Source organism: Mytilus trossulus, chromosome 6 (genome assembly GCF_036588685.1).
Source record: "Mytilus trossulus isolate FHL-02 chromosome 6, PNRI_Mtr1.1.1.hap1, whole genome shotgun sequence".
Lineage (NCBI taxonomy): Eukaryota > Metazoa > Mollusca > Bivalvia > Mytilida > Mytilidae > Mytilus > Mytilus trossulus.
In genome coordinates this window covers 88,363,284-88,385,640 of record NC_086378.1, presented here as the reverse complement: position 1 = coordinate 88,385,640, position 22,357 = coordinate 88,363,284, and the positions used below count along the sequence as shown (strand labels likewise).

The window sequence follows — 22,357 nt, the reverse complement described above, 5'->3', positions numbered from 1 at the left end:
ACATACTCAGGAACCAATCAAAAAGCAGTTTATCATTCATCAAAGAAGGAGAGAGAGAAAAACACAGCTGATTGTGGAAAAAGAAACAGACTTTGACAGCTTTGAACTATCAAGTCTGTTTTAAAACAAGCATAGCTTCAACCATACAGATACAGTCTGACATGTCAGTGACAAACAACATAATAAACAATTGCCAAGTTTTATCGTCGTAAATAGACATTTCTTTCCACAATTTGGCACAAAATTGTTTTGTTGACAACTTCAATAATTTTCAGTCATCCTTGACCATGTTGACCCAACAATGTTTATCACACTTGTAATTAATGTACAGGAAAACATCTAAAGATCCCATCCCTTCATTATTATTTAGATTAAAAGTATGATATCCATTAGCATTTGATTCTTTCTTTACTTCACTTTAGTTCAGAAATTTTATAGGAGTTATTTCCCTGCATGGACTATGATGTCTGGCATAGGAAGGCGTCCTGGAAAAAAAATAATACAGCCTTGCCAGCATCATAATTATTTGGACTATGCCATGGCATGGACATGAACTGTTTTGGAATCTGTGACACTTTAACTTTAGACATTATACATTTGTACATGTAGAATGGGGTGCCCAATTTCGCCGGGGACACAATTTCGCCGTTTTATGATTTTGAGGTGTAAAAACTTCAAGGGATGGCTGAAATGAAAGACATATACCAGAAAATGATATTATATAACAAATATGATTATTTTTTAAAACTGAGACAAAATTGCGGCACCTACTGAAAAGGACGGAAAAATGGACAACGATTTTCGGCCAATTTCATGAAGAATATACCCGAATTCAAAGAAGTATTTCTTAGTAATTCTTTGTCTGAATGCCCTAAATTTCAGTTCTTTTAACACCTTTGAAATGTCAGCTATTCATCTATAATGAAATTGATTTGATCAATGTTGTTTAAGGCTGCGGTTTTTTGGTTTTAAATAGATATGTAAAAACGGCGTATATGTGTCCCCCATTGACAAAAAATCAGGAAATTTCATACACCCTTTAATCTAACTTTTCAGATGATTATATTCTAACAAACAGGTTTTCAAGCTTAAGAATATTTTGCGTTTGAAGTTATCTTCATATAGAAAAATATCAGTATACTTCAAAAACATTTCGACCTGAACATAAACTGTAGAAAACATGAAAAGATGTGGCGAAAATGAGCACCCCACACTACATGTTCAATATAATAATTTGTTTTTCTTCATGGCCATGATGGCAACAGGCATGCACTTCACCTAAGAAGCCAAAATGGTACCCAAACATCAATCATGTGTAGGTGACATATAGCATGTCCAGTCATGCCACTTTACTTACTTACTTAATCCTCTTCGTGCATACTTGCACATGAGGCCACTACCAACGCCCTCCACTGTTGCCTGTCTTGTACCTTTCTTTCGGCCACTAGTGAGGGCTTTTGAGCAAAAAGGGAAGGGGGAGCTTAATTGTGCGGGGTGCAAAGGGACAGGAAAATCTAATTGTATTCCATATAGAAACGAAAAATTGAAAATAAAAGGTTTCAAATCAGTTTGCTTTTTTTTAACAAATTATACCTAATGTCTTTAGTCTTATAGTGGCTTTAAGCACACATCATACATCTGATTAGTTCCAGCAAATTTGCTGGACAACTCAGTTGAACTCACTGGATTCAATTGACAGCTTGGAAGTCAGACGAACCGCAAATAGACGTCTTACCTCAGACTTATAGGTTATAAATAATACATTTGTACGTCACATACATGTTTGTGTATTTCATACTTTAAAATTATTTTTTGAATTATAATTGATTGATTGGTGTTTGCTTTATATAAATGTCACATGAGTGCGAAAAATTATAACAAATATGTGTGCTCCTAAAATAGTACTTGCATACATGTATATACAAATTGAATACTAAATTGTATAAGATAAAGAATATTAACTTAAAAATGTCTTTAAACATAGGATAAGAAATACAAATGTATATCACAAATTAATTTTGATAATCATACTTTCATTTATGCACTGAGACATTACATGTATGTTTAACTTCTTTAACGCAGTGCCATTAGCTAATATAACTTTAATAGTTGTCAATGTACATATATATCTGTGTTTTTACAGGATGTGAAATAAAAGTAAAGTCATCTAAAGAAGAAAACATGGCTGAAGTAGAAAATGAAATTACAGAACCCAGGAATAAAGACAAGATATCCCTTAATGAGTCTGGGATTGGTCAAAATAAAGATAAGGTATCCCTAAATGAGTCTGGAATTGGTCAAGACACCAGTATCATACACACTCCTGGGAAAGCATACTTGACTAATGATGAGTCTGGCATAGGGAGAGATCTCTGTTGCAACAACAGTTTATGTGATGGGATTGGAGGATCGACAAATTGTTCTAACGATTGCGATAAATCTATTTTGGGAGACAGTCCATGTGCAGATATGACTGAGCACAGTAAAAATGGTGTCTTAAAAGAAACAGATGATACTAATAAATGTACGATTGTCTGTGAAGATTCAAACAATGTTAAAACAATGTGTGATATAAAGCAAAATGATGAAACCAAAAAAACAACTGATAAATGTGAGGGAACAAACAATTTTACCGACAAAAGTATTGGAATAAAAAAAGATGACAGTGGTCTAGATTTGCATAGGTCCCCAGGGAGAGATGGTGTATCAGATCTGGATGTAAGTGAATCTCATAGTGAAAGTGGCGCCATGTCTACAAAAACAGACTCAGGTCTTGCATTAAGTTCAAAGTTGTCAGAAAACGAAGACTCTTCTAGAGAATCATACAATTCCATAGTTGGACAGGGCATGGACATGGATGAAAGTGAACCGTCGTGTGATGCAACAATGCCGTCAGGTGATGATGATGATGTTAAAGAGACAGGCAATGAAAGTGAAAGTGAAAGTGAAGATGAAGACGATGAAGTTATTGTGAGGACAAAGAAAATAAAACGCAAGAGAAGAATGAACAGAGTGGACTCAAGTAGTGAAAACGAAAGTAGTGACAATGAAAGCAGTGACAATGTGGATTTAGATTCAAGTGTTCATAGGAGTGAAGATGTTCTTGATTCTGACGACGATTCTGATGTGGAAGAGAAAAAAAGTAGTGAGTCAGAATCAGAAGAAGAAGTGGCATTTGAAAATGAAAATCTGAAACAAACATTCAAAGCAATAAAAGATCTGCGCAACAGAGAATATGGATATTCAAAAAAGATTCCACCATCACATTTTAGAGAGAAAGTTCAGGGAAGTGTAAATCTAGTGAAGAGATTTGAATTACAATGCAAACTTGAGTATCATGATGGATGTGTTAATGCATTACATTTCAACAGAATTGGTAAGTTATCATGATGGATGTGTTAATTCATTACATTTCAACAGAATTGGTAAGTTATCATGATGGATGTGTTAATGCATTACATTTCAACAGAATTGGTAAGTTATCATGATGGATGTGTTAATGCATTACATTTCAACAGAATTGGTAAGTTATCAGGATTGATGGATGTGTTAATGCATTACATTTCAACAGAATTGGTAAGTTATCATGATGGATGTGTTAATTCATTACATTTCAACAGAATTGGTAAGTTATCATGATGGATGTGTTAATGCATTACATTTCAACAGAATTGGTAAGTTATCATGATGGATGTGTTAATGCATCACATTTCAACAGAATTGGTAAGTTATCATGATGGATGTGTTAATGCATTACATTTCAACAGAATTGGTAAGTTATCATGATGGATGTGTTAATGCATTACATTTCAACAGAATTGGTAAGTTAATCTTGTACTTGGTTAATGATCTGTTGAAACATCATCGTGACATGATTTGTAAACAGACAGTCTGACTAGCAAATACAAGGAAAGATTTTTTTCTATCACAATACATGTAGGTAACAAGAACACTGCTTAAAAATTGATAAACTTTTACAAAATCCAAACTTTTGCTAGTCGTGTCAAGTAGGGCCAAAATATAACCCTAATTTATTTCTGTGACACATTTATATCTAAAACATGTAAAACAGAAATAAACATGTATCTTTTTAGGTCACTTAGCTATAGGTCTTCTCCAGACAATCAGTAAAATCCTTGTCAATGTTTGGTGTCCATTTGGATGTACAGGTTCTGGATGTACAAATATGCTGCCAAGTTTTATCAAAATGGGCCTGTAGGTTGTGTAGAGAGAGTGCCAAACTATCTGCACATTAAGAACTTTTGCAATACTAGTAACTCTTTGGTGTCCCTTTCGAATATACAACAATGTACCCTTATTTTTTTTAAGTGCAGGTGGCACTACAAATATTCCTGACAGCCTTTTTAGCTCACCTGGCCTAAAAGGCCATGTGAGATTTTCTCATCACTTGGCGTCCGTCGTCGTCGTCGTCTGTCGTCGTTAACAATTTTTCAAACATCTTCTTCTCTGAAACTACTGAATGGATTTGGATGAAACTTAGCATGATTGTTCCTTAGAGTATCCTGCACAAAGTGTGTGCTTCGATTTTTGATCCGTCAAAAAACATGGCCGCCGTTACTAAAAATAGAACATAGGGGTCAAATGCAGTTTTTGGCTTATATCTCAAAAACTAAAGCATTTAGAGCAAATCTGACATGGGGTAAAAATGTTCATTAGCTAAAGATCTATCAGCCCGGAAATTTTCAGATGAATCAAACAAACCATTGTTGGGTTGCTGCCACTTAATTGGTAATTTTAAGGAAATTTTGCAGTTTTTGGTCATTATCTTGAATATTATTATAGATACAGATAAACTGTACACAGCAAAAATGATCAGCAAAGTAAGATCTACAAATAAGTCAATTTGATCAAAATTGTCAATTGACCCCTTAAGGGGTTATTGTCCTTTAATGACAATTTTTCACAATTTATTCATCATATTTGCTGACTTTAAAAAATCTTCTCCTCTGAAACTACTGAATGGATTTGGATGAAACTTAGTAAGATTGTTCCTTAGATTATTCTGCACAAAGTGTGTGCTTCGATTTTTGATCCATCAAAAAACATGGCCGCCGTTACTTAAAATAGAACATAGGGGTCAAATGCAGTTTTTGGCTTATATCTCAAAAATGAAAGCATTTAGAGCAAATCTGAGATGGAGTTAAATGTTCATTAGGTCAATATGTATTAGCCCTGAAATTTTCAGATGAATCAAACAACCCATTGTTGGGTTGCTGCCACTTAATTGGTAATTTTAAGGAAATTTTGCAGTTTTTGGTCATTATCTTGAATATCATTATAGATAAAGATAAACTGCACACAGCAAAAATGATCAGCAAAGTAAGATCTACAAATAAGTCAATTTGATCAAAATTGTCAATTGACCCCTTAAGGGGTTATTGTCCTTTAATGACAATTTTTCACAATTTATTCATCATATTTGCTGACTTTAAAAAATCTTCTCCTCTGAAACTACTGAATGGATTTGGATGAAACTTAGTAAGATTGTTCCTTAGATTATTCTGCACAAAGTGTGTGCTTCGATTTTTGATCCATCAAAAAACATGGCCGCCGTTACTTAAAATAGAACATAGGGGTCAAATGCAGTTTTTGGCTTATATCTCAAAAATGAAAGCATTTAGAGCAAATCTTAGAGGAGTTAAAATGTTCATTAGGTCAATATGTATCAGCCCTGAAATTTTCAGATGAATCAAACAACCCATTGTTGGGTTGCTGCCACTTAATTGGTAATTTTAAGGAAATTTTGCAGTTTTTGGTCATTATCTTGAATATTATTATAGATACAGATAAACTGTTAATAGCAAAAATGTTAAGCAAAGTAAGATCTACAAATAAGTCAATTTGATCAAAATTGTCAATTGACCTCTTATGAAGTTATTGCCCTTTAAAGACTTTTTTCACAATTTGTTCATCATGTTGACTTACTTTAAAAATCTTCTCCTTTGAAACTGCTGTATCAATTTCAGCCAAACTTAGGCTAAATGAGTTTCAGAGTTTCAGAGTATTTAGTATAAATTTTATATTTCATTTCCTTGTATATCAAGAAACATAGCTCCTATGGCTAAAATAGAACATAGGAGAAAATATTTTTTTTTTGCTTTTGAAGTTAATATGATGATTCAAAGAACATTTAAATAAATATTTGAAAAGCCAAAATAATCATTGATGAGAGATTAAACCAAAAAAAATCAGGTGAGCGATTCAGGCTCTTGAGAGCCTCTTGTTTACTGGACCTAATAGCATGACTTGTACCTATTGTATTTATCGTTAATTTGCTCACTTCTAGAGTAGGCATTAAATATTTGCCAATGTATGTTAAGCAATCAACAATCAATTAATCTACACTAAATGATATATTTTTAGGTACACTTTTAGCCAGTGGATCAGATGATTTGAATATAGTTCTTTGGAATTGGATACGAAAAAGACCAGCATTATATTATGACAGTGGACACAGAAGCAATGTGTTTCAGGTAAGTAGATTTAATGTGTTTCAGGTATTAAGTAGATATATAAGTACTACTCCATTTTCATCTAAAGTCAAAATGTAAGAGAATATTAAGTTTATGAGATACATGTTGTACCTGTAGTTAAAGTTTCGACTGCTTTGCATTTATTTTAGATTAGAAAAGTGATGTCAATGAATAGGAACTAGACTGATTCAAAGATTGCAAGAATAATCATGGTTAATATCAGTGCTCTGCATCATCAACTTTTTGTAGAACATGTATAAATGAGGAAAAACTTTTTTCAAAGGATATTAGTCAGACTGCCAAATTTTTGTACTAAGCTAATATATAGATAACATATAGATGACATTACATAATCTAGGTTCCATGACACTAAGACATAAACCCATATTCAAAGTTCAATTGTCAATTAGAGTTCACCTTCTACATGTTCTACTTTACTATCTGTGATTTTTTTACCATAAATTTTATTTCCATCTAATTTTAGGCAAAGTTTATGCCATTTAGTGGTGATTGTCATGTGGTGAGTTGTGCCAGGGATGGACAGATACGATTGGCTGAACTTTCACTGACTGGTGTGTGTAAAAATACAAAAAAGTTAGCTCAACACAAAGGAGCTGCTCATAAGGTGAGCTGTAGATTCTAAAAACTTTGTGGTTGTTTAAAAGTATTGGGGACACTGACAGTAAAGTGCTGAGAAAAGAAAGTTAGATTTACCATGTGATGCAGTTTTAGATTTATCGCTTAACAACTTCCTGTTTACCGAAAATATTTGGGAGTAGGTACCATCAGTGAGCAGTAGCTCACAGTTTCACTTGTTTTAAATAAAAATATTGCATTCTTGTGTGTAAGTTACATTTAAGTTTTTTTAATCAAGTTATTTTCAGATACCATAAGAAGAACTGACAGTGGGGTATTCTTAGCAGGACATCACATGTTATTTTGTAAAAGTTGTTTTTATTGACATATTGATGTTTTATGGCTAAACAATAAATGTTACACAGGTCGAGAACTCTAGATTTTCTGACGTCAGAATATATTTGCATAGTAATTTCCAAAACACAAGGCCAATATGGCCTTGAAAAACTGACCAATCGACTCAATGAACTACAATGCATTGTGGGCTACTACGAGTAAACTACTACTTAAAACACGTGGAATTAGTGGGAAAACAGTCAACTAATATATTGTCTGGGACTCTCATTACCAATGTGTTTATTCTGCAAATATATTTAATGTAAAATATATAACGTAATCCTCAATTTGCATGCTCAGATTAAAAAAATATTGCTTACTGGCTTCACGATTCGACTTTCTTTTTCGCCTTGCAAAAGTAGTGGAACCGGTTTTGTGCATTGTTATGAATTGAACCTACATTAATTTCAAGACATGAAACAGTGAAATATCCAGTGAAGTGACCACTGTCCAGTAAGAAAATCATTTGAGATCTTTAAAACCGATATTATGTCATTCCAAAATCATTTCTGCCTAGAAAAACACGAAAACTTTTATTGAAACACTTCTTTTTGTACTGAATGTGTATTTTTTTTTTATCAAGACCTGAACTTAAAATAAGGACATCATAATATTCATTATGCTAAAAATAGGTGTTATGAAATCGGCAGGGGCGGATCCAGCCGTTTCAAAAAGGCGGGTCCTAACCCTTGACAAAAGGGGAGGGGGTTCCAACTACATGTCCCCATTCAAATGCACTGATCCTTCAAAAAAAGTGGGGTCCATAACCCGGAACCCCCGCCCCCTGGATACGCCACTGAGCGGGTACGGTATATAGCTCAATACATTTTTTTTTATAGTTTCAACAATCGATAACATCCGTTTGTTGCTAGTTTTATCACAAAATATCTCCAATATTAAAAGTCTGGATCATAGTGGGTGCCATATTACCTATTTTTTTTCCTTCTAAAACGTGCTTTGTATATAGAAATAAGAAGATGAGGTATGAGTGCCAAATGAGACATCTTTCCAACAAAAAAATAATCTAGTAAAGTAAGCAGTCATAGGTTCAATGCTGAAAAGTAAGCCATAAATGACCCAAAAATTACTTGTGTAAAACAATTTACAAAAAAAAAAACCAAAACGGCCCAATTAAATATATAAAAAGAGAAAAAAACTATCCCATAAAAAATAAATTGTATATGAGCCTGTATTTCAGTGGTTGTCGTTTGTTTATGTGTTACATATTTGTTTTTGTTCATTTTTTATATATAATTAAGGCCGTTAGTTTTCTCGTTTGAATTGATTTACATTGTTATATCGGGGCCTTTTATAGCTGACTATGCGGTATGGGCTTTGCTCATTGTTAAAGGCCGTACGGTGATCTATAAATGTTAGTTTCTGTGTCATGTTGGTCTCCTGTGGAAAGCTGTTTCATTGGCAATCATACCACATCTTCTTTTATTTTATTATTGAGCCAACGCTACAATTTTCACAAAACATATCAAATTTTCCACCTTGTCGCACATACACATGGATAACATCATTACAGCTTATTTCCTAATGCATGTAGAGCAAAACTTTGGTTAGCTTGCTTGCTTTGTTTGTATATTGTACAAAATATAAAATATACAAGTTAAACTATGTCTATACATGTATATTGTTTAAAGATGTCGATCTTATTTTCAAAGCTTGTATAAACAACTATACAATCAAAGCAAGCAAGCCAACCAAAGTTTTACTTTGCAGGTATAAGAAATCAGCTGTAATGATTTTATTCAGTTTGGCAAATGTCCGAGCCCGTTAAAAAACAAACAAACTGAAACTACAGTTGCTGACCTTTACTACCTTCAAAACTAAGGGAACAGTTTGGAAGTCCCATATACTGAAATGTGAAAAAAATAAATACTTATAGATTTTGTAAACACTGCAATGTATGTAAATACCTCTTCGCCTTTTTTACGAACACAAAATTCAAGGATCACACATTAGCCTTTAATTATCTACAAAAAAATTGCTGTACCCATGAATATCAGCACCGGCTGTTATCGACGGCTTACTTTATTTACACTAGTAAGTTGTCATATGGGTAATTGTGTTTTTTCGCTGTTGTTTCGTTGTTGTCTGGTGGACAAATACATGAAATATCTGTGCCATCATCAAACATGTTAATGGCTATATATCGGGTAATTCAAACCCTTTTTTCTTCGCATAGAAACAACTCTTCGTTAATCTGAGCATGGAAGTAATACATTATATCATGAACTATAAATAAGGATACACAAAATGAAAAACTAAGCGAAATTGTGAATCCAGCATTGCACGAAAAAATGTGTTGTATTTCAGTAAATAACACGTGTTCTTGGTTGATTGTAAACACGTAGTAGTCCATCATGCATTGTGACTCATTTAGTGGATTGGTCAAAAACCTAGGTAAAAATAAATTGCGTCACATGTAAATAAACAATTACATGTGCGAGAACATAAGTATGCTAATTTATGCATTTCCATATAAGGTAGTGGTCCTGACCTGTTACATGTTTAAACAATTCAAATTTATTCTGTTTGAAAGATTTTTCATGCTTACAAAGATCTGACTGCAATACAGATATTAAATATTTGTTACAGTTGGCTTTAGAGCATGATTCTCCCCATGTATTCCTAAGTTGTGGAGAAGATGCTTTAGTGTATGGTGTAGACTTAAGAGAAGAGAAACCAACTAAGTAAGTTAGTACGAGAAGTAAGCAATGATAATACTAATGGAATCTCGTCAAACATTATATGTCAAGTACTGCAGCAGTAATTTTGAGATGTTTGTTTCTATTACTAATAATTGTTAAATATTAATTCAGACCAACAGATCAATAATATTCATAACATTTGTTTAATTGTCAGAATATACTACATTTATAATGGAGCCTGTAATTCAGATGATGTCGTTTGTTTATGTGTTACATATATGTATTTCCTTCAAATTTTGTACATAAATTAGGCAGCTAGTTTTCTCATCTGAATTGTTTTACATTGTCATTTCAGGGCAGTCTATAGCTGACTATGCTGTATGGGCTTTGCTCATTTTTGAAGGCTGTATGGTGACCTATAGTTGTTAATTTCTGTGTCATTTGTTCTCTTGTGGAGAGTTGTCTCATTTACAATAAAACCACATCTTATTTTTCATATAAATACTGCTCTTTGGCTTTTACTTAAAACATTAAAAGACCAATAGGAATAAAACATAAAAAAACTTTTCCAATATAATTCCTATAGCCTTAACTACATGTTATTAAAAGATGTTCTTAAACAAATTAGAATGATTTTAATGTATTTCAGACTGGCTCTTACGAAAGAAGGAGATAAAAGAATACCATTATATTCCATCCATTCAAATCCTGGCAATTCATTTGAGTTCTGTGTTGGTGGGCGTGATCATTTCATCAGGTAAAGTTTATGGTTTGGTAGTTGACTTGTGTCTTACTTGTAAGTCTTTGAACTTAGAAAATCTGTTCAAATTTTGTTTGCCCACTAACATTTTTGGGTTAAGAGTATATGAGTGTGCTCAAAAAGGTTCTTTAATTGCATAAACATGTTTAACATGTTTAAGCGAAACCTTGACTTTGTTTTGATATTTTAGGATTCACACAAATCTTGCATGACGGTACTACATGTATCACTAATGAAATTGAAAGTAGCCTTCAATTATTAGCTCTTATTTATATAATTTCTCAAGTAAGGGATAAACATGTATTGCATTCACCTTTTCCTCCCTCCTTCTATTCAAACAAATATATATATATATATATATATATACCTCGTCTAAACATCAACCCAACAATATATATATATATTCATTACATTTTCTCAGATACTAAACAGTATGACTTCCTGTTTCGTCAGGAGCTTAACAGTAGTATGTTATCAGATGTGAGCAGACACTTTTAATTATTAGTTTGGGGATAAAAATAAGAAGGTGTGGATTAAATGAGTGAACACACCAACAAAGCATTCTTGTTTTATCCTAATTTATAGTTTTATCTTACAATACCAAATTGTTGTTTTGTACCAATGATTTCTTGCATATATACTATTATACATATTAGAATATATTTATATACTTTTCTTATGTTTTAGGGTGTATGATAAAAGAAAGATTGATAAGGTAGGAAATAAATAAACTCATCATAGATACCAGGACTAAATTTTGTATATAGGCCAGATGCGCGTTTCGTATTCAAAAGACCCTATCAGTAATTCTTGAATCCAAAAAAGTTAAAAAAAATAAAAAAATTGGTAAACAGTTAATTTCTAAATATAACCATATCAATAATAATTCATGTCAGCACAAAAAGTGCTGACTACTGGGCTTGCTGATCATGCTGATCTTCAATTACAAGAACATTAATGCAATTAATAAATGATAATACTGCATTCAAAAGAAATAGATCACTTTCGGTTGATGTCCTTCATGGGAAAAGTTCATCAATTATGTGCTCCTTTATGACATCACCAGATAGAGGGGATCACCTGTATCCCTGCACTATTAAACTCCATCAAACCTCTTCATCATTTTCATTATGCAGAATGAACTAGAAATAATGTTTGGTCTGACGGTACTAAATCACAATTTCCTTTTGGCAGCAGTGCTGATTCTCTATTATAAGAAATTAATTTGCCAAATAGTTTGTGCAATTTAGCTTCATATTTATTCACCCAATTGCTCATCATGGGATGGAACTAGAGATGCCCTTAAACGCACGAGTGATGTTCAATTAAAGTTTTTGATGGAAATGCAAGAAACTCTTAAGGTAGATCATAAGTAAATGTTTTTTGAGACAGAATTTTCTTATAATTTGCCAAAATGAAGATTTTACTATGCTTTTTTCAAAAAAATAATAAAAAGTATGGGTCACCTTGCTATTTTTCAAGTTATTATTCGTTGAAAATTGCCTAAATTTGGTTAGTTTGTTCATGGAAAAACACATAAGAGTGCATAAAAAAAGTTCTATGAGATAGAATTTTGAAATAAATTGTGAGAAGATAGGTTTCTTAATATGCTTTAAGAAAATAAAAATAAAACATAATGTCACCGAACTTGTTTTCTTGCCAGAAGTCAAAATGAAAAAATTCCCTATTAGCCTAGTATAAATTTTGTACTAAAAGAGTTATCTCCCCTTAAATGGCTCATTTGCAAAAAATGATTTTAAAAACCAAAAAGGTTGATATTTGTTAAAATATTTTGGATAATACAATAAATTAACAAGTTTTCTTTATATAAATACACATTCTAACCATAAAATTGCAAATCTGTTTCCAAATTTGCTGATTTGGGCAAATAACTAGACCGATTTTGTACTGTGATTGTACAATCCAAGATGGTGGTATACCATCAATCTACCTTAAGGAGGCTCGCGGGTATAAGATTTTCCGAAAAAAAATAAACTTTTATTTTACATTACAAATTCGATACATTACCTTAAGTAGTTGTAACTTTATCATATGGTACAAAAATCATTCCAAAAAATAATTCGTGTTGACCCCAGGTGACTTTTAAAATGTCGATATCATTGAAAAAGCTCTAAATTATCTCCCTTTGGTGAAAAATGTCATTTTTTGGCATTAAAATAGAAATATCTTTTTTAACTCATCGGTGACCTATATTTTTTATTGTTGTTTTCGAATAAGCTGTACATAAACTAAATAATTGTAAAATTTAAACGATTTCTGTAATTTAGTTCTTTTTTTATTTCGATATTACCGCTATTTCTCCTATTAGTTCAACAGAAAAAAGGGACATTAACACAAATGTATGCTTCTGTCGAAGGCAGATTGTGAGCGTAAATGAACGGTGACCCCATTTTTTTATTTCATTTTTCCATTCAGGATAAGATAAAGTTCATTTATAGAAAAATATAGCGAAATCTTATATTAAATAAAAAAAATCATTTAGACCCGCGAGCCCCCTTAAGTGGTCTATTAATTTAGACCTTTGAAGATACATTGAATATACTATATACACATGTAAAGGAATAGTAGTTTACAGATCATTTGATGCACAGGTACATTTAATTTGAATTGAATGTGTTCACACACTCTTCTTTTTTAATTCGAATTGATTCAAATGGCTAATTTGCATTATCCAATTTCGCATTAGAAATACCCTTATGTTAATACAAGTTAACGTTGTTTGGACAGTATAGTGAATTTGACCCGAATTGACAATTTGAATTATAATTGATGTTAGGATGTCAAAGGTTTTGAATGCGAATAATACTAATTTGAATTAGTTAAAGCAAATCGAATTCTAATTACGTGTGAACTCTGCATGAAATCATCAACTAACTTGAGAACTATGTTGCCACCAAAGATATGACGTCAGGTATCAATGTTATATTGTAACTATGATTATATGCTTATATTTGAATGAATATTGAACTGTACACATGTATTTTTCTTGAGAGTCAAACCTAGTCTAAAGTCACGTGAAGTACACACCTTAAAACCTAACAATCATTGCCTCGATACAGAGAATTACCATGTGTATTCTGTTTTTTTGTCTGTTGTAGGAAGATCCATCTTCAGGGCTACTGAAAAAGTTTTGTCCTCATCATCTGGTAAGTTTAATTTATAGAGATAACATGACAATACATGTACTAGATATGATAATGGACTGCAGAGTAGTTTTACAACCAAATTTATAGTAAAAAGAATATGAGATGTGGTATGATTGCTTATAAGACAACTATCCACTAAAATTATAATAAAGGAGATTTAAGCAATTATAGGCATCATGCAGCCTTAATGAGAAAAACAAATCTCTATAGTGGATATAAGAATCAGATGAAAAATGTGAATTGTTTCAAAGAACCAAAGGGATAACTTATAACAACTTTTTTATGAGAAACAAATATTACAGACATGATCAAATGAACTGAACAACTTCCTCCTGACGTGGGACAGGCACTTAAAAAGTTAGACAAATTCAAACATGTTTGTGAGCAATCAACCCTCACCATAATCTGGGATAAGGGTATAACAACACACGATTAGAAAACTGTAACTAGAGGCTCTCAAGAGCCTGTGTCGCTCACCTTGGTTTATGTGCATATTAAACAATGGACACAGATAAATTCATAACAAAATTGTGTTTTGATTATGGTGATGTGTTTGTAGATCTTACTTTGCTGAACATTCTTGTTGTTACAATTATCTCTATCTATAATAAACTTGGCCCAGTAATTACAGTGGAAAATATTTTCTAAAAGTCTACAAAAATTTATGAAAATGTAATAAATTGACTATAGAGGGCAATAACTTCTAAAGGAGTCAACTGACCATATCGGTCGTGTTGACTTATTTGTAAAACTTACTTTGCTGAACATTATTGCTGTTTACTGTTTATCTCTATCTATAATATTAAACAAGATAATAACCAAAAACAGCAAAATTTCCTTAAAATTACCAATTCAGAGGCAGCAACACAACAACAGGTTGTTCGATTCATCTGAAATTTTCAGGGTAGATAGATTTTGACCTGATAATCAATTTAACCCCTTGTCAGATTTGCTCAAAATGCTTTGGTTTTTGAGTTATAAGCCAAGAACTGCATTTTACCAAATTGTTCTATTTTTAGCCATGGCAGCCATCTTGGATGGTTGACCAGGTCACTGGACACAATTTTAAACTAGATACCCCAATGATGATTGTGGCCAAGTTTTATTTAATTTGGCCCAGTAGTTTCAGAGGAGAAGATTTTTGTAAAAGATTACTAAGATTTACGAAAAATGAAAAATGGTTAAAAATTGACTAAAAAGGGCAATAACTCCTAAAGGGTCAACTGACCATTTCAGTGGTGTTGCCTTATTTGTAGATCTTACTTTGCTGAATATTATTGCGGTTTACTGTTTATCTCTATCTATAATATTATTCAAGATACAAATGTATTACCAAAAACAGCAAAATTTCCTTAAAATTACGAATTCAGGGGCAGCAACCCAACAACAAGTTGTTTGGTTCATCTGTAATTTTTAGGGCAGATAGGTCTTGACCTGATAAACAATTTAACCCCTTGTCAGATTTGCTCAAAATGCTTTGGTTTTTGAGTTATAAGCCAAGAACTGCATTTTACCAAATTGTTCTATTTTTAGCCATGGCAGCCATCTTGGATGGTTGACCGGGTTGTCGGACTCAATTTTTAAACCAGATACCTCAGTGATGATTGTGGCCAAGTTTTGTTTTATTTGGCCCAGTAGTTTCAGAGGAGAAGATTTTTGTAAAAGTTAACGATGACGCCGGACGCTGGACGCAAAGTAATTGGAAAAGCTCACTTGGCCTTTCGGGCCAGGTGAGCTAAAAATAAGTTGAAACTGGCTTAACTCAAAAAGATTTGTACAAGGCAACGAAATAACTAACATAAAAGAAAGAGAAACAAGCACCAAAATAGAAGTTACTTGTAGTTGTATGAATTAGTTCCTTGTCATGATCATCATAGTATAATTCTGTTGTAATTTTATTTTTATTATGATAACAGGTAGACAGTGATGTAAAGGCCAATGTTACATGTGCTGTGTATAATTACAATGGAACAGGTACGTTTTATAAGGCCAGGATTTTTTAATTTGTTGGTTTACGGATCCCCTGACCCAATTTTGCCGATTTTCAGAATAAAAATAAAATTGACTTTTCATGCTTTTTTATTCACGCCGACCCTAACAAATGCTATCCCTGAAAAATAATTAAAATATCCTTTTTTGATGAAACGAAATGCATAAATCACTTACAGAAGTGATGACACTTTCTGTTGTGAAAAAATAAAACTCAGTTTACGTTTCTAAAAATAGACAAATCAATTATTAATGACCTTGAAATGTTGTTTGCGCAAATATTTTTCAATTAAGAGCTACCGACATAAATCTCTTTTTCTTGTCTGTGAAATGACGATATAATTTCGACTTTGTCCATGCACCCCTTTTTTACGGGAAATTATTAGACAATGTCATGCGATGTTTATTACAGCTGAGAAATACTATTTCATCGAACTAAAATTTAAGAATGATGACAAAATAGTATGACAAACATATTATAAGAAAGGTGAAATATATATATTTATTTTGCATATCAGTTTTATGTCTTGAAAAAAAAAAAAAATCTTTTTTTTCCTCGACCGACCGACCCGACTTTTTCATTGAGAAAATCTGTAAACCAAAAAATTAAAAAACCGTGGCCTAATGGTTTACTTTTACAAATTGTGACTTGGATGAAGAGTTGTCTCATTTGCACTCATACCACATCTTCTTATCTCTATGTATATCAAGAATAAAACAGTATTTCAGTTGAATTTCCATTACAGTGAGCTTGTGGAAATTTTTAGAAACCATTTAAAACTTTGGTTAAAGTGCTTGTCTATTGGTCAAATGTGTGTAAATAACATATAGATTTGTACAGGTTTTGTTATAAATATCTATCTGTTGGTGTTTCAATTGGTCTTTATTACCTTTTGTCATTTGCATTGATTCATTAAATCTTAAAAATAGTTAATGTACAAACATGATAAATTTATAATAATAAAGCTAAAACAAACTAATTTTTTTATATTTGTAGAAATAATTGGATCTTATAATGATGAAGATATCTACATGTTTAATAATTACCATACTGACGGTGCAGAATATGTTAAACGCTACACTGGACATAGAAATAACCACACCGGTAGGTCACATAGAAATAATCACACAGGAAGGTCAGCTAATCACTACACTGGATATAGAAATAACCACACCAGTAGATCAAATAGAATATACTCTAAGATAAGGCATAAAAAATATAGACAATAAAATTGTATTGACTTGACATATTAAAGATATAAGGATAAGGCTTAGAAACGTGGAAGACGATCTAGTATACAGTCAGTGACAGGATATCACGTAAAAACTTACATTGAACACATGTTGACTACTCAAATAGAATAGTTTTAGTATGAAGACAAATAGTATGCTTGTCTTTGCTATTAAATTTAATGAAGATTATTTTACAGCAGGCAATTACAGATTTATGCTTATTTAATAGTGAACATAGGATCATAGTTCAAAGGTCATGCGGAATGTATTTTAAAATATGTAATATTATTATTTTAGTAAAGGGAGTGAACTTCTATGGCCCCAAGAGTGAGTTTATTGTGAGTGGGAGTGACTGTGGACATGTTTTCCTGTGGGACAAAGAGACAGAACAGATTGTACAATATCTAACTGGAGATGACAATGGGGCAGTAAGTTATACAGATAATATCCCTATGATGTGAATTAGCCATCACTCAAAATACACATTTTCTATAGGCTCTTATGCAGTAATTTTCATAATCACAAAATCATGTTTTCTATGAAATACAATTGTCCCTCATTTTTACAAAATAAACAAATCTGCATTATCACATTATAGCGTAGTTCATTTTGGTATGAATAAATTAGCCAGTGTTTTTGTTAATAGATAAATTCTTTGCCAGTTACTTCCAACAAAAGAAAGAAAATACAATTTATGTTGGCCAAATTATGTTCTATAAAGAATACAGCAATCCATATTTTAGCTGTAGTTATCCCCCTTGTTACATATTATGATTAGGTAAAACTGTATCATATACTTATTATACAAGCTATAAAACAATATACTTTATAATATCTTAAGTCATTTATTTTCAATGTATGATTTTTTTTTCTCTTACTGAAAATTTGCAAGGCATGACATTTTTTTTTTTGTGTGTAGATAAATGTATTAGAACCCCATCCAACCTTGCCAGTACTAGCTACCAGTGGATTGGACCATGAAGTCAAGATATGGTCTCCTATGGCAGAACAGCCTACAGATCTCAAAGGAATTAAAAAGGTACAAATATTAGTGTTGACAGTTTAATAACATGTAAAGATAAGTGTGGTATTTTTTTGTGTGCTTGTTTTGATTTTATATTAGTGAGTGAGTGAAATTAAGATACTAAAAATCATATTGTGTGGAGTGGCTGATATTTTACAATATATTATACTTTAAAAATCTGATAAATCTGTATTATACCATTTCTCAATGACAAGTTGTCATCTGTCTTTCTGTTCGTCACTTTAACCGAAGTCACATTTTTATGAGGAACTACAAACCAGTGCTATCTTCTATTTGGTATCAAGCTTCATGTGACATGTGAACATGCTAACTGTGTGATGTATTACCAGATTGATGGCTGATATATTTCCTGTTTACCAAATCTTATAAATTCCATTCGATAATGACCATTTATGTAATTCTTGTTACTTTTTTTTTCTGATTTTTACAGAGTTATCTCCCTGTAGTTTTATGTACCACCTTAATAAAAAATAAAAATGTAATTTAAATGCTGTTATTATGTTTCAGCATAAATAAGATCATATTTTATTTCAGTATAAATTATAAAAAAAAGTACATGTATGGTATTTGATAATAATTTCAGTATATTTAAAATATGTATTTTTCCTACTGTACACATCAAAATGAAATTCATTGCTGTATAAACAAAAAATACTATTTTCCTTTGTATCTATATGTTCCTACATATTTATATTACAAAATAAGGCAACAAAACGGAATATGAAAGAAAGAGAAGATGAAAGAATACATGATGTAGATATGATAGACGGGCAAATGTTATGGTATATTATGCACCACATGCCAAGGGCAAGAAGGCGGGTAAGTGGTTTATGATCAGACATATAACATATGCCTCTGACAAGAAATTGAAAGTTGTTATTAGACTGACAAAAATGCATTGAAAACTAACCCTATATTCAAATAATCCTTGATTAACTTAACTAGAGGCTCTAAAGATCCTGTGTCGCTCACCTTGGTCTATGTGAATATTAAATAAAGGAAGCAGATAGATTCATGACAAAATTGTGTTTTGGTGATGGTAATGTGTTTGTACATCTTACTTTACTAAACATTCTTGCTGCTTACAGTTATCTCTATCTTTATTACATTGGTTGCAATAAATTACATTGATTTCCCAGTTAAATTAAAACCAGGTGAGCTAAAAATATGCAGGTGTGCACTGTTCTATTGTTACATGTTATCATGGTGGACCAACAACTATAATGTGAGGGTTATACATCCATTCTTCTTTAACTTCCCATTTATTGTACAATTAAAGCAGTGGTATAATTTTTGAGTAGAAGCTGATAGTTCCACTTGTTTATAATGAAGTTTTCTTTTTTAGAGAGAAAGAGAAGCTGAAGGTGAAAGAGACTCAACCAGCACAGAGAACAGTGAGAATGATTCTTCCGATTCAGATGATATTCCCAGAATTCCCTGTGCACCATCATAGTAAACTCGACATTTCCTGTGCCATAAATTCACTTTGTCATGTTTTCTACAAATTCAATTTGTTAAACAAAAACTGTCAGTAAATAACTTAGGAGAAAACTGTTGAACAATGTGTTTTTATTCATACAGTTTTGTCCAATCAATGTCTCCCATTTTTATAAAGCTTTTAATAAAATGATAGGTAGAAATGCTGTAATATAATGAACAGTTCATGTCAATCCTGCATTGTGTCAAAGTCTATAAAATGATATATTAAAGCAAAAATTCAATTTATTTTTAAGTATTTTATATATGATAACAATACCGGTGTTTCTTTTATTTGTGTAAAGGTATTCATGTTATCTTTGTTTCAAAAATACATTCATTTTCAAATTCATTTTTACTGTTTAAAGTTGTGGATAGATATGCATTTTGAATTCAGTCTTGACAAAGAAACAAATATTTTATTGAAAATATGTCATTTTGTGATTTTGTTTGTTTATACCATAGTTTTGATTTTCCATTTTTTTGCAACATATTGAATTGTTGTTATGGTATTCAGATTATATATCAAACCATAATTCTGCTTGTGTATATAACAATATACATGTTCATAGTTATTGATGGTTTTTGTTTCTGACATGTTGACTGAGAGCATTTAATGTTTAAATCATAATATGAAATATTTTTGGAACATTTATTTTTCCTAAAATCACAAATATCATTTTTGTTGAATGTTTACTCCTAGTCAGAGAATTAATCTGTCAGATTTGATGGACATTCTTGGTGATTGCAGAACCCAAGTGCTTGTGGGTAATTTTATTGTGTGTACACCAAAATGAGCATGACATTTCACCGATAATTGGATATCCATTGTTTAGGATGCTGTTTTGGTGTACAGTTTGGAAATATTTCCCAGAATTCATTAGACTCTAATTGTCCTGAAAGGCTTGTAAGCAGTGATCATGTTTGCTAGTCTTGTGAATGTAAATATTGTTATTTGATGAAGGGAGTGATTTGTTTTGGTAAAAACATTTGTGTGTAACAGTGTAAAGTTATTTAGTACTTAACCAACCTTTGGGACTGATACATTATTTGTTTAGTTTTCTTAATTTGTTTGCAATAGACAAAGATTCTGTTTTTGTGTGTTTCTTAGATGATTGCATGGTATTTGTAAAATGGAATTCTTTTGATAATATTGAATGTGAATCTCTGCATTGCAGGTTATTGTATTTTGCGTTATGCCAAATTATGATAAAATAATGGAATTAGAACATGAAAAATTATCAGGGGCTAATTTAAGAACCTTATGTAAAATAAATAATGTGACATTTTTATTAATCTTGGATTGAACATTTTTGTGGAACCCCTTATTACATGTTTATGTCTAAATATGTCTGAAGTGAGAATGAAGAGGTATAATACTAATTGTATGTAAATAAATTTTATAAATTTAAAGTGTGGATTTCAGCCAAATATATAGTGATACGGACACAGATTTGGTCTCATGCTATATGAATGTACACAGAATCATGCTGACAAAATCTTTCAAGTGCAAAGAAATGATGCAACATTGAATTTAGTGATACTTTTTATGATGCAATGTTATTATAAGATGATAGTCTAAAAACAGATTTTGTTCAAATTTATTAACTTTTGGTAGAAATTTTTCCTTAAAAACATAGTCTCTTAGCTTTTCTGGCTTGTACACAAAATGTATATGTGTAAGTGAACTTTTCACTACATGGTTTAAGTTTTATTTTTTAAAGAGTAGAAAATCTGATTTGTTAATGATGTTCTGTTACTTTTTTGTGTTAGTATAGTCAGTTTACAATATCATCGCTTCAACAATTCATGAACTTTCATTGTCTAATTTTTTTATACCACCAACATTTCACTTATACAAGAAGGCACTTCTGAAATATATTGTTTGTATATAGCATTGTCATTTTTGATTCCACATTGATTAGATTTGTTTCTTGTGGATACATATATATATTTATTATGTTCTTGTATGACAAGAATTACCATGAAGTATAAATACAACTTAAGAATGTGTGATAATTTATACAACATTGTTCCTTTGGTGATGAAAACCATTAAAAGCATAGTTTGACATGGTATTATTTCTTTTTATGCAACAACAACAGCAAAAAGTTAATTAGAGTCTCGCCTGTTTAAAACATTTGATATAAAACACAATATAAAATTCACTGATCAAAGAGACACTCTAAAAATAGTTATGAGAGACTGTAAAATACATTTATATTACCTCTATATGCAGGTGAAATTGATTATCAAATATTTACAGTCATTTGTTTGTTGTTGTGTACCCAAATATAGCAATATATATATATTATAAATATAAAATTGAGAAAATGAGATATGATTTCCAATGAGAAAAACTATCCACAATAATTCAAATGTAGTGGTTGTAAGCAAGTATAGGCCATGGTACAGCCAGTTTATTTGTAAAGATAGTTTACAGCAAACAAAATTGCAGAAGTGATCACATGTTTTGTACCGCTACATATTTCACCATCTTCACCTATTTAGGGACCCAGAAGTGAGACATTTTGAGAATTTATCCCATTGAAATGATCATC

The 22,357-nt window shown here is 31.6% G+C and overlaps 1 protein-coding gene across 1 annotated transcript; it reads left to right on the top strand.

Moving 5' to 3' along the window:
* Positions 1-24: 24 nt before the first annotated feature.
* Positions 25-21,867, top strand: LOC134722157 (DDB1- and CUL4-associated factor 8-like). The gene is made up of 14 exons (XM_063585722.1): positions 25-163; positions 2,144-3,376; positions 6,385-6,494; positions 6,979-7,119; positions 10,074-10,168; positions 10,776-10,883; positions 11,574-11,601; positions 14,006-14,053; positions 15,970-16,027; positions 17,040-17,147; positions 17,573-17,703; positions 18,195-18,314; positions 19,026-19,139; positions 19,666-21,867. The coding sequence occupies exons 2-14, from the start codon at positions 2,182-2,184 to the stop codon at positions 19,771-19,773; spliced, it is 2,364 nt and encodes a 787-aa protein (XP_063441792.1). The 5' UTR covers positions 25-163; positions 2,144-2,181; the 3' UTR covers positions 19,774-21,867.
* The last annotated feature ends 490 nt before the right edge of the window (positions 21,868-22,357 follow it).